The sequence below is a fragment of the Heterocephalus glaber genome, unplaced genomic scaffold (assembly GCF_053883595.1).
Source record: "Heterocephalus glaber isolate CG9 unplaced genomic scaffold, H.glaber_assembly_v1.0 deba00001561, whole genome shotgun sequence".
NCBI lineage: Eukaryota > Metazoa > Chordata > Mammalia > Rodentia > Bathyergidae > Heterocephalus > Heterocephalus glaber.
The window spans coordinates 641,190-655,342 of NW_028258349.1; the positions used below are offsets into that span (position 1 = coordinate 641,190).

At 37.9% G+C, this 14,153-nt stretch overlaps 1 protein-coding gene across 1 annotated transcript in view; it reads left to right on the forward strand.

Annotated features, from left to right (window-relative positions):
• Positions 1 to 14,153, forward strand: part of Rgs5 (regulator of G protein signaling 5) — a 53,985-nt gene that overhangs the window by 25,488 nt on the left and 14,344 nt on the right. The window contains 2 exon segments of the mRNA NM_001310247.1: positions 3,517 to 3,627; positions 9,600 to 9,661. Coding sequence (NP_001297176.1) covers positions 3,517 to 3,627; positions 9,600 to 9,661 — 173 coding nt within the window.

Sequence of the window (14,153 nt, forward strand, 5' to 3'; positions counted from 1 at the left end):
GAGTGAAATGGAATTTCTACTTTGTTTCTGAGGACCCTCCACACTTCCATAATGGTTGTACTAGCTGACATTCCCACCAACAATATAGAAATGTTCTTTTTTCTCCCTCGGCATTGCCAACGTTTGTTATTACAGTCACCAGATGCTTGAGTTACGACCAGCCTGACATAGGAACAACTTGGGTTACACCCAGAATTTTAGTTTTAACTAAAAGTCTTGAGCTTTGATAACTTCATAACTCCAAAGTCTTGAGTTATGTCAGCCATTTGTGGTTCCAGGTAGTCTCAGATACAGATTTAACCCTTAAAGAGTTCTGGAACATGACAACATCCTTTCCTGTGTGGGGTTAATTGAGAAATTCTGGGCCAGTGTCTCTCTAAGGACACTGAGATCTGCCTGGAAGAAAGTGTGGCCTAAAATTATGCAGGAGAGGGACTTTGAAAGCAATTGACCAGCTTGAGTTACAACCAGCCCTCAGGAACGAATTGAGTGTGTAAGTCAAGGTCCACTGTATTAGTCTTTTATCACAGCAATAGCTGACAAAAATTTTTTCCTATTCTTAGGTTATCTCTTCACTCTGTGGCTGTTTCCTTTGCTATGCAGAAGCTTTTTAATTTGATATGATCACACTTGGTGATTTTTATTATTTTTGTGTACTTGGGGCTCTGTTCAGAAAGTCCTTGCCTGAACCTGTGTCTTCAAGAGTCTTACCTATTTTGTCTTCCAAAGATTAAATGTTTCTGTTTTAACATTTAGATTTTTGATCAATTAGATTTTAGTTTAGAACATGGTGAGATATATGGGCATAGATTCAGTCTTCTGCATGTAGATAGCTAGTTTCCCCTGCACCTTTTATTAAAGAAGCTATATTTCCTCTAGTATATGTTTTGGCCCCTTTGTCAAAGATCAGATAGCTGAATGTGCCTGGGTTTTTTCCTGCATGTTTTTGTGCCAGTACCATGCTAAGGTTTTGTTTTGTTTTAAATCATTGTAGCTTTGTATATAACTTGAATTCCAGGATAGTGATGCCTCCTGCTTTTCTCGTGTTACCTAGGATTGTCTTTGCTATTCTGTGTATCTTCTGGTTTCAAATGAATTTTAGGATTGTTTTCTCTAGTTCTGTAAGAAATGCTGTTCGCACCTGTTACTCTCATACAGGGGATTGTGAAATATTTTCCTGCCTTTTACAAAATCAAATGGCTCAGATTAAGCAAAAGAGAGAGAAAAAAAGGAAACTTGAGTTGAAAGAGAGAGAGAGAGAGAAACTAAAGAACCAACTAAATAAAATCCTAAACATACGAGAGTGGTTCTTTAGATAATCTGTGTGTAAATATTGGTGAGTGGCTTCTTGGGTCAAGGTTAAAACTAAAACATTTTCCATAAACATTCCTTTTATGTATGGGAGAGAAGAGCATGTGGAGCCAGGACGGAAGGGATTAAAGATAAACCTCCCCACCACCTGGAAGGGATCCCGCATCCAGATGGAGTAGATGGACCTTGTATCTCTGGTTGTAGTACTACACATTAGCCAGCAGAGGGGAGCCAGAAATACTGCATGCATCTCCTGCCGTACCCCTAATCATGTTCTTCATATTTTGGATAACTATAAAATTGGCAATTCTTGTCTTCAGCAGTAGAATATGGGTAGTGATAGGTCTAATGATTTTGTAGCAACTTATGAGAAATTTTTGGATGTTTCACATTGGTGCTTAAAGTTAGGAAACATGAGTAAAATTTGGTTGGAAAATGTGATTTTGCAGTTAGAACTAACTTTGCAGAAGCAGAACTATAATGCCTAATGTTGTGCTATGTGACTTACATGCATTAGCATATTTAATCATCAAAAACCTCTGAGGATGTACTATGTTACCAGTCCCAATTTCAAGGCCAAAAAAAATTAGATAATTTTAGTAAGTCATGGAGGCTGGATTCAAAGCAAGATTTATTATTCTTTCTCACGATTATACAAGTTCCCTCAGCAGAACATTCCCAGTTTGTATCATAGTGCTATGGTTGGCTTAGCTGGACCTGATGTAGTCGGGCACTTAAGCTGGTTTCAGACAGTGACAAGGTCCTAGAGAAAAAGCAGAAGCAGAAAGAAATGCCAAAGAGAAGATACTAGAGAGATGGTTAATTCTAAATCATAACTTTAAAATCATATTTACTATAAGAAGAAAATATGATATAATAGATACTTAATGGGTTCTGTGGAAGTTACTAGAGTAAATTTCTTTAACTGTCTTGAATTTCCATAATTGTTAATCTTGGGCATTCTTTTACTTAAATTGTCTCACCACAGTCTCTGCGGACAGTGGGGAAAATGTTGTGTAGCAAAATACTATCTTGCTACACCAGGAACCCCATCACACCTCTGCAGGCTTTAGTTATGATTAGTATTGACTGGGAGACAAATGTTAGCAAATTTATGAGGAATTAAATCAAGACATTTTTAGTTTACACTAGCAAATATTATTGTGTTTACTATGTTGTCAAGCATTGTGCCAGGCAAGATTCAACTCCTGCCATCAAAGAGTTCTCTTATCCAGGTTGGAAAACAGACACGTAAATCAATAACCATAACACAACCCGATAAACCATATTTTAAACACATGTGTAAAGTGCCACGATGACAAAAAAGGACAGTTGTGGGGTCTCCTAGTATCCAACGGCTTGTTGTATATTGGATTAATACTTAAAATTTGCATGCTGCTTTAATTTCAGAATTGTGATAAAACTATGGGTAGCTTAGAAGATTAATTTTAAAACTGAGCCCAAAAATAGGTGCATCTTTTGATGGAGGAATACCCAGAATTCTGACCATATATACTAACTAAGAAGCTGAAGGACCAGTAAATGTTACTATAGTCAGTCCACTGGCAATAATACTCATCTCATCTGTGTGTAAGATACTCTGATAGCCATTGTGACACAATGGGCATAAAGTTGGAAACCTTTGCAGGCAAATAAATCATCAAGCAGAATAATTTAATTTAATAGCTGGAAATGGTGCATGAAAACATCTAGGCCATCACTATACAAAAAAAACAAACTGAGATCTGGCAGTAAAAAATTAATTTTCCCAAATGTCATAATCCAATTACTGGCTGGTAGACAGTGCAGGGAGTGTATCTGTGAATTCTAGAGACACATAGCTTAGGCTCTGCTATGTATTGGCTGGGTTGACTTAAGTAAGTTATTTAAACTGTCACTCAGTTTCCTCATCAGCAGAATGAAAATAATACTATAGTATCTGCCATAAAAAAATGAGGGAATGCAAAAAAAATACAATTAAGATTTAAATGAACTCATGCAAATTAACTGGGATCATAACAAGAACTTGGTAAACACCCATAGAACTCATTTGTTCAATTTCTGCATTGATATTTTTTCTGCAGAAGGAAAGAAGTGAAACTGGGTTTTGTTCATTTTTATTTCTCTGATGCAGAAAGAAATCTCTTTTTTAGATCTGTATGTTCAGGTGATGTTTTTACTTCCCCTTTATATCTTTTCTTTCAGGGCCAAGGAGATTAAGATCAAGTTGGGAATTCTTCTCCAGAAGCCAGACTCAGCTCTTGACCTTGTCATTCCATGTAATGAGAAGCCGGAGAAACCAGCCAAGACTCAGAAGTGAGTCATAAATATGGACTCCACTCATTTTCCTCTAGATGATGGCTATTTTCAAGTGTATAGCACCATCCCTCATCTGTAGAACTACCCCCTTCCATTACTCACAGGATCATAGAAGGCCTCAGAGAGTTGCTTTACAAAACAGCATTTTTTTTTTTTAGTGCTCCATGTCTGGTGCATAATATTGGATACTGCCAAAATACTAAAACTAAAAATAAATTTAAAAAATTAAAAATAGACCCCTGCCTTACCTGTGGAAAGACAGCCCATACTTTATAAAGTGGCATCAGCCATCTTCTCAATTTTTATCCACAGAGGTATGGTAAAAATAAATGATCATTTACTGCCGTGGGTCAGGAAACCATCCCGCATCCAGTTAATTGTGAGCCTTGCACCTTGCATGCTTATCTGCTAAGGTTTTCTCCAAGGCCACCTCCTCAGGATGGGGATGCAAGTCAGAGCTGCCTCTCAGGAAGATGCTAAGGAAAAGAAGCAATTTAAGATAAATAGTTTCTTCTCCAATATAGTGTCCCTTCAAGGTCCAACCCAGGAAGAAAAGATTTTTACCTAAGGGAGGAATGAATACTTGACTAGCTATTTCTCTTTAATGCACATTGGACATTTTTTCCAATCCATAAATTAATATTCCTGATAGGGATCACTCATCCTCTCCTCAGTACCCCACCTCTGCCCCACATACTGCCATCACTGCTTGAAGAAATACACTCCCATCTTCCCTTTAAAACAGAGATAACTAGGGGCTGGGGGTTTAGCTCAGTGGTTCTGCCGCCTGCCTCGCAAGCGCAAGGTCCTGAGTTTGATCCCGGGTACCAAAAACAACAACAACAAAAAAACCCCCCAAAACAGAAATAACTATGAAAAAATCAAGAAACAAAAGAGGGTGGAAGAAAAACCAAATGTATTCAAACTCCTTCAGTCCGCTGTCTAAAAGCTTCAAAATCATGGAACTGTGGTGAAAATATAGCAGTGGCTTTTAACTTGGATTTCTCTTTTTAAATTTAACATTTGTATAAATTGGCCAACCAGTCCTTTGTCCCAGTGACCTTCAATTTAATGTGGTTGGATTGGCTAGGGGATATAGAAATGAATTATTCTTTTTTAAAATCATGTTTCATCAACCTAAGTGGCTATTTCCATTCTCTTCCTTTTATTACTTCAAAGTGATCTCAAACCGGAAGTGAGTTCGAATTGAGTTTTCTCCCTTTAAAAGGGGGAAGCTAATTGTATGTGAAGCAGCAGGCTGCAAGCACTAGTGAAGAATAAGAACCACATTTCATACCAGCAACAGATCAAAAGGTCTATTTTGAAGTAAACAACGTGATAATTATTGATTTGTTGGTAATAACTAAAAAACGTAGTGGCACATTTCCTGCCTTAATTCTCTACCGTAACATCCCAGATAGGCACTTGAACTATTTGGGTTAAGGGATTCAAACAGAAACTATTTTGGAAGAAACCTGGGGCTGACATTTATTGGATTACTTGCTTCTTTTGTCTTCCATTTGCTTTCTTTTACCAGAAGTTCGAACTGTCTTTGGAAAAAAAAAAAAATTCTTTCATATCTCTAAGGAATACTTGAATGTATCTATTGCCTTTTTAACAATGACCACTAAAAGAGCTTCCCCCTGTCCTTCCAAACCCATAAGCTACATTCCATGTCTCTTGGGCAAATTTCAGTGCCTTTCACCTGATAAGGAAAGCTGATGTTCTTCATGTGCTGTTAATCTCCTCTCTACTTTAAAACTTCTCTGCATTTTCTCTTCTCACAGAAGAGAAAATAAGCCTTCTCTTGACTGAAAGTATTCCCCCCCACTTTTTTTACAGCTACTGAAATCAGTAGAATTCGTTTTTTAGGAAGCATTTTCTATTTTTTTAATGCATTTTTAAATTCTCATTTGATTAAAAATTTGGACCATTAAAAAAAATTAGAAAAAAGCTGACTATATCCTTACCACCCAAACCCAGCTTCTGTTATCATTTTAGTATTCGTAATTGCTTTTTTTCTCTTTCAACAATTTCCATTAGGAGGTAATAAGTGCCTATATCCACTCTGAAAATACTTTCCCAAGCCTTCACTGTTTCAATTCTTTTTTTTTGGTACCAGGGATCGAACTCAGGTCCTTGCACTTGGTGCCGGCACCACTGAGCTAAATCCCTGGCCCCATTGTTTCAATTCTTTTATCTTTCTCTTGTTTTAATTCACTCTAAAAATAGAAGTCTATACTCAGTTTCCAGTATTTTCCTTATCTCCTTATCAGATTTAAACCTTACCTCCTCACTGAAGTTCTCTCTAAGGAATCATCTTTGACTCCTTGCAGCATTGACTACTACCTAACTCCTTATCCATTCTTCCTTAACTTCTGATTCTGTGATCCTGTGTTCTCCCCCACCTTCTTTTACTCTGAGTTCTTCCACTTTTGCTCACTGTCTGCATCTGAGCATTCCCTAAGGTCTGATGTAGGTCCTCCTAAAAAGCAATAAACAAAATTAATAAACTACATAAATTTAGTATATGATAACTGTTACCATGGCTTACAATATAATCCATTGCAAAATGTCAAGAGCAGAAATAGATATTCTTATAGTATTTCTTTATACTGTAAATGTCCTCTTTTCCCCATGCTATCAATTTTTTATCTTTTGTTATTGTGATGGTGGTGGTTGTTACTACTTTAGAACTTACTCTAGGATGGCCTCCACACTAGCCTGCTAGTGAAGAAAAGTTATGGCATATTGTCATATGGATGCTCTCACCCAGTTAATTGCAAAGTGAGCCTTGATGTGAAAAACAAAGATGTACATGCAATTTTTGGTCTACATATGGACATTGAAAAGTAGCCTTGAAAAAATGTAACCCATTAATAGTGCCATGTCACTGTTGGCCATGGGATAAGGGCTCAATAAACATTCATGAACTTGAGACTTGAGCAGAAAGCACTGTACAGCAAGAAGGGAGAGCAGAGCAGGCATTTACAAACACCACTAACAATTTGAGGTTCATTTACCCCTGTCAACAAGAACATGTGGCAGCATTGATTATCAGGGAAATTTAAATACATGCCAGGCACTATGTAGGTTCAAAATCAAAACAAATAAAACCCAACCACTGGTTCTTAGGGAAGTTAAAACATTTTTCATGATTATAGTCAACACATATCAGAGTTGCCAGCAAGTGTAGTAATGGTTCATTGAACTAGTCATTGAAATGTAAGTTTTGGGTCATTTGTAGCTCTCAACAGCCAGAATAACTCTGGGAAAAATGAGCCATCATTCATTTCCTTATCATTTTGACACATTTATTGTAGGGTGTCCTGCACTGCATCCTGCTCATGACCATTCTTAAGTCCATAAACATTTATTGAGCCCTTATCCCATGGCCAACAGCGACTAGAGCACCATGGATGGGAGACAGATGAGGTGGGGGTGGGGGGAGGTAAAGAAAATCCACCATATTTTGATGTAGGCCAAAAGTTGTACATACACATTTGATCTTTGCAAGAAGACTCATTTATTATAGACTGATATTGTGGGGGATATACAATACAATATGGTAGAGTGGGGAAAGTTCTCCATGAATGAAAAGCTATTTCTATAGGCAGTAGGTGTACCAAAGCCATGCAAAAGATTCAACAAGTAAAATGAGATAAGAGTGAAAAAAGAGAGACAGCACTTCAAGCCAAAATGGTCACTTCCTGAACTGGGTGGCATTTTCATTGAGCATCAAAAAACCCCCAAAGTTAATCATTTCTTAAGTGCTTATTTTGCCTTTCATTTAAACTAGCTTCCTAGCCGACCCTCTGTGATCAGCTGTGACCTGCAAGCCAGGATGCTTATTGGTCATTTAGACCTGCATCTGTCTTGTTTCTAAAGAAGTCTGATTTAATGAGGGCTGGCAAATTCTGAGAAACAGGACAGGATGAACCTCTGCTACCTCCTAGGCTGGTAATCAGAACACTGGGCTGCACACCATGGGAGACATGTCCTGCTTGACTGTGTCCTTAAATCAATCTGGACTAATATCACCCCCAAGCAGGCTTGGCACATATCCTTTTCAGGAATTTAATTTCAGCTGTGATGTGCTGCTAATACTGACCATTACTTTGGTCCTAATAGGACCATTTGGGACAAATTGGATATAGTAACATGCTTAAGTTTGGTGCACCTGCTCATGTCGTTGCTTCTTCCTAGGCTCTTTTTAACCAACCAGAGGGAAGGAGAGGACAGGAGTGTGATTTCAGTCTATGATAATATTTATAAAATGAGACGATTCAGTGGGTGAAACTAGCCCTTTGCTCTGAGCTAGTTTCTTTTGTTCAGTAATTTAATATCCTGCCCCTCCTGTGAACTATTGGACTTAGTGGTTGTCTATTATGTACAAAATATTGAACCCACTTTAGTGAAGAAATTAATATGGGCAAAGCCTGTGGCAAATCTGTAGGTATGAAATAATAGCTCGGAAAAGTTCTCAGGATAAAGCAATACAGAAGAACCAAAAGGAGTTACTGACCTGTAGAAAATATGTCCCTTTTTTTGGTTAGCAAGAAAATGAACCAGAAAAATACAGGAAACACACTTGTAACCCCATAGTCATGCAATTTTCCTCATGACATCTCTTTCTACCAGCTAGAGGAAAAGTTGGAGAGGGTAAGTAGTTACTTGTTACAAGTAAATCCATAATAATATTCATATTTCTGACCAGAAAAGCAGAAATCACAAAAGATTATTTCACCACGTTTGTTACTGTTGGTTTTTCTGAGTTTAACTTTCAAAGGGTAAACACAAAGTTTTAGGAAAAATCATTTAATCAGGACATACAATCTGCACATATTCTGCAATGAAGAACAGAAGAGTTAGAGAACTGTCAGTTCTTTGGCCAAAACACCTACTGCTGTCATGGACTCCTTACATAGATAAAATGAGCCAGCAAAATGAAGAGAAGGACGAGCAATTGTCTTAACTTCAGTTGCTAAGTTGAATAGTTAAAACCCCAAGATATTTCATAAAAACTAGAAGCAAGAATTTTCCTGTATTACCTGGATGGTTGCTAAAAGATATAAGAGTTACGAAAATTCCAACTTGGGAAAAACACTTCCATTGGACTTCATAGTCTAATAAATGCTTTGTCAATGAAGAGCTCAGGCCACAACACAGGAAGGGTTCAGGGAGGGTGAAGTTGGCCATTTTCTCAGATAGCGCTAGCTACATTGGAACGGCTGCATCTGAGAGAAGAATGGGTGGTTGAAATGGAAAAGGCTGTGGATTCCTGCATTTACAAATGTTAAAATAAAAGCAGCCTAACAGGAAATTGTAGGCTGTTATCTTCTTTTGAGTCAGTGTCTCAAACATTTGTGTACAGCATTCTGATTCAGGATATATTAACCAGTTTCCTTCTGAATCTTTCCAAAGTATTACCCTGTCCTCATTGATCAAGGAAAAAAAAAAAAATATATATATATATATATTTGCTATGATCACATTCCCAACATGAGGCAAAGTTAACATATACCATCTGCCACCAGCCCTAATGAGCCAGCCTTGGAATAAAGATGTGGAACCAAATCCTCTTCACTAATTAAATCAAGTAGTTAATGTGCCTCCCTATAGCGAGTCAATTGGATTTCACTGTTATATTTAGAATAAAGACCACAGTTGGAGCCATTGTCGTAGAATATACAGAAATCTCAAGACATAACTTCATGGCAAATAGAGTCTATTTCTAAAAAGGAACAGACCTAGCAAAATTGCTCAAGAAGCAAGGAAGATATACAGTACTATGTAGGTATAGGAAAGCAAACCAGCTAACCAGACCCAACTGTTAAAAAAATAAGTCAAGCATCCTTGTCCTAAGTGATCAGTTGTGTCATTTCTCAGAACAGGTCAAGTCATTATTTTGTATTTGGTAAACTCCTCACCTCTGTCATCATCTTTTTCTGTCCTTATTCTTGCTTTAGACCCTCTCTGGATGAGATCCTGCAGTGGCGGGATTCCCTGGACAAGCTCCTGCAGAACAACTGTAAGTTCACATTGTTTTATATGAGGGTCAGAAAAGGGGCAGAGACACGAAACAGCTTTGGGTTGCCTGTGTCCCTCTTCCCCAATTTTGACCTTTCTTCAGTTTTTCACAGTGGTTGTAACAAGAGAAGGGTACCAAGGGAGTGTGGGTAAGGAGCTGGCTACAAGAGTAAGGAGCTGGGGAGAAAGTGAACATAAGGTGTGCTGAAGATTCACGTGGCAGGTTTTGTTCCCACCAGCCCTATTTACCTCTGTGAGGCAGAGCAAGTGGCTTGGCCTGCGTGATTCTCTCCCTCCCTCTTTCTTCTTCTCTTTTTTTTTAAGAGGCAGGGTATCACTATATTGTCCAGGGTAGCCTCAAGCTCCTTGGGCTCAATCAGTCTTCCCGACTCAGCCTATCAAGTAGCCAGGACTACAGACAGGTGCATCCATGCTTGGTTGACCTGCCTGCTTCCTAACATTCTTGTCGGTAAACTAGAAAAACTACTTTTCCCTGTTTAGTCTCCTAATGGATTACTAAGGATTGCATATAGCAGCTCAAAGATCTCTGGGAAAGTCAGGGACAGTAATCTCTGTTCAAACTATAAACTGCCCTTTTGACTTGACAATGGATTATCAGGTCCCCCTACCTCAGTTTCCCCTTTTGTCAGCATGGCTGTTACATTTCATTCAAGATATAACAAAAGTGCTGACCCCTATAGAAATTCTTTCAACCTAAAGCTAATAAAACCAATATAATAATGAGTACTATTTTCCTTCTCCTAATCAAAAAATCCTTATTAATTTCCAAGATTTAGAGCAGTGATGGTAAACCAATGGCATGAGTGTTATTGTATTTTTCTTTTAAGACAAAAGAAGTTAATGTGTAAGTTGCTTTTTCTATGCTAAAACCTGAGTATTCAGGTTTAATTGCAGTATTGGCACTTTTTCAATAAATAAGTGGGTTTGGGGTTGTAGTTTGGCACTTAGTCTCTAAAAGGTTCACCATCACTGGCTTAGAGTATCAAGTTCAAATTTCTAATGTTCATTATTCATTATGACAACTATATGGCTGACCTTTATGCAAATTAAACTGTTGCCTGTTTCCATAGGATTTCTGCTTGTAATCTCTTTGGCTGGAATACCATGTCTAACTGTTGAAATTCTCCCTCTCTTGTAATAGCTAACCTAAATACTAAAAGCCTAGCTTTCCTTGACCATCCGAACCGAATTATCTACCCTCTGAACTTCCACAGCCATTGTTTTGTTTTGTTTTAATAGTGGCAAAGTTTTATTAGAGGTAGGAAAAGAAACAGGCTCTGCAGAGAGTTTGGCTCAAGTAAAAGCAGGAAAAAGTACATCCCACAGCGTGAGGGTGGGCCCTCTAGGCAAGAGAGAACACAGTGGCCCCACAGCGATTTACTAGCACATCCTTTATGCCACTTAATCCTTACTGTTTTGTATTGTTTGTAGCTCTCTTCCTTCTATGATAGATTACTAGCTCAGTGACAGCCAAGACTTAGGCCTTTTTCATCCAGATAATTTCACAACAGGAAGTGCACAGAATGAGGAAAACAAACATTTGTTGACTAATTCACTCTAAAAGAATGATTCAACTTAAAATCCCAGCCCATATTTCTTCCTAGTAACCACAAGAATGGAATATGAAACTTAGCAAAAGTTTTTTGCTTAGCAAAAATGAGGATTTTAAAAGCATTTCTTATCAGATCATCATGATGATTAATAGGCAAAGAGTAGATAACAAAGAATGTATGTTGAATTATATATGAACACTTTTTGTCTTGTTTTTGATAGAGGGTCTTCTACTTTACTGGCAATAGTCAATCTCTTACCAAAACCTCTAACCTGGAATTTTTCCAATTGTATTCATTTCTGATTCTCTTTTTATTTCTTTTGCTAAACAGAGTACTGTGCTCTGATACATAAAAGGCATTCAGTGAATATTTATTAATTGAATGAATGAATTAATTAATTATTTTTGCTTCTTGGCACCTAGAAATTCCATAAAGTTGGCGAGAAAAACACTATGTTTATTAACTGATATATTGTCTTGTCCCAGTATTGGGGCCAACAAGTTTGACAGATGACATGTTGATAAATTATCAATAGTAAATATCCTGGATACAGGTATTCATTACTATTATAAAAAATGTGACCTGGCAGAGCTGCTTTCATAGATTTAAAATGGCTAAGGAGGAGGGTAAATACTATGTCCCCATACACAGTAATTCTTAGGGTTAAATACTCTCTTATTTCAAGCTTTTAGGAGACAGAGAGCTTTTGGGAAAGAAAACTAGGTGTAAGGGTGAGCCAGAGGCACTTAATGTCAACATTACAGTATTTGTTTAGGAACCAAAGTCTTTGCAAACAGATGATTACCCTGCATGAGTTTGAAGCCCAACATTCTCATAGCAATATTTTCTACTTCTCAGAGAGAAAAAATACTATGTGTGTGTATATATATATGTGTGTGTGTCTATGTACATGTATATATGTATATATTCCTATATGTATATATGTCTGTGTATTTATATATGTGTGTACATCTATAATAGTCATATTTCATCTAATTGTATATAATTATATTTTAATTTATATGTGTTTACATTTATGTACAGTGTGTGTATACTCCTAAATTTGAGATAATTAATTTATATTTCTAATGCTTCATCACTTAATTTTTCCTAAGCAATAAATAGCAATAGAGCACAGGCGCAGCAGTTCACAGTAGGGTTCTTGCTTCTTTGAGAACGTAATGCCAGATGGTCTGACGGGGAGGGAGCTCAGGCGGTGTAGGAGCTGGGAGTGAAGATGAAGATGGCCTTGTCTCTTCCCTGCGCCCTTTCTCCTCTCTGCTCCCTTTCTTCTCCTCCCTATTCCCTTTTTCCTCCACAGATTAGAGAATCAAACAGATACTGGGTTGGTTTTTTTTTTTCCATGCTGGGAATCGAACTCTCGAGAGCTGGCGCTTGCGAGGCAGGCTGTGGAAGCACTGAGCTAAATCCCCTGCCCCAAATAGACACTCTTTGACTCATATGGAGACCCTGGATGGCACAGTCCCAGGAGACAGTTACATTACATTGTATCCTTCCCTGTTCCCTTCAAGAAACAATCACACTCGTTCCACCTAGGCCACATGGCCACATAGCACTATTTGCCCACCTTCTCTTCCTGTTTGCCTAACACTATAAATAAAGAGTGCGAGGTACTCCAAGGGGCCGTTAGCTCCCAACAAGCTATGGTTCCACCTGGTCCCAGCTATTAAGAGTAATCTTGGTCTCCTTGTGTTTTCTTCATCTCCCACTGCTCTCCCTGGCCTCAGACCCTCTGCTGTGCAGGTCGTGGCAAGGTCCAAGCACAGAAGCTTAGCAAGCTTGCACTGCTCACTTCCCGCTGTGTGTGCAGCCACTCCTAACAGCCCACAGACTGGTACCATCCGTGGCCCCGGGTTGGGGATCTCTGGTTTATGGTTCTGTGATATTTTCATATCCCAGAAGTGAGGAGACTTTGCCTCATTGAGGATGCAGCCAAAAGTAGGAGTCCCTTGCTTCTCAGTTTCTCTATTCTTACTGTCTCTCAGTCTCTCTTTTTCTTTCTTTCTGTCTCTCTCCATTACTGCTTCTCACCCTCTCTATGCTTTCTGGATCTCTCTGGCTATTCTTAGGGAAGAACCATTTGAATGACACACAACCCAAATAATTCTGCCCAACACTATTCATTGACTTGGAGAAGTTATGTTTGACCTGTGTTCCTGATATCAGCTATTGTGCATCAAGAATACCTGTAAGCCAAACGTTATTTACTCAATTCTTAGGAGACAGACTTAATTTGAGTCATCTTTAAGTCTACAACCAAAAAATATCTAATATTAGTTGTGATTGATGCCAAACAGGTAAGAAAGATACATTTAAGAAATATTCCTTCTGGTATTTTAATTGGTTAGATTTAAACTTGAGGACAGTATCTTTTATTTATTAAAAAAATTTGGCATTGGTTTGTGCTAATACATTTCCCTCCACCATTTATGGAGTTGACAAAGTATTCCTTAAATCAAATTTTTAAAAAATTTCTTGAGTGAGAATAAAATTAATTGGTACCAAGCTGCTGAAAAATAATAAAACAGTTAAGCTGCTACTCAATCTTTTCTAACTAGTAAGAGTCTTCTTATCTTTATGCATTTCAAAAGTAATTTTAAGCAAGTGTATGACTCTGTTTTGAAAATATACCAACTTCTTGCATGTTTTGCCTTCAGTTCTATAGGTGGCACCATCTGTTATCATTTTGTAGGTCCAAGGGGCGCAGAATCAATGTACTATACTATAAACACACACAAAAAAGATCGCGCCTAGGAGCTTATAGAAGACGGTGACACTGAGTAATTCTCCCAAATGACCATATTTATGAGCAGAAGAAGAATGAAACCCATTCCAGTTGCAGCAGTTTTTTGTTGTTGTTGTTGTTGTTTTATGTGGTTTCATTTTTCCCAGGAGTTC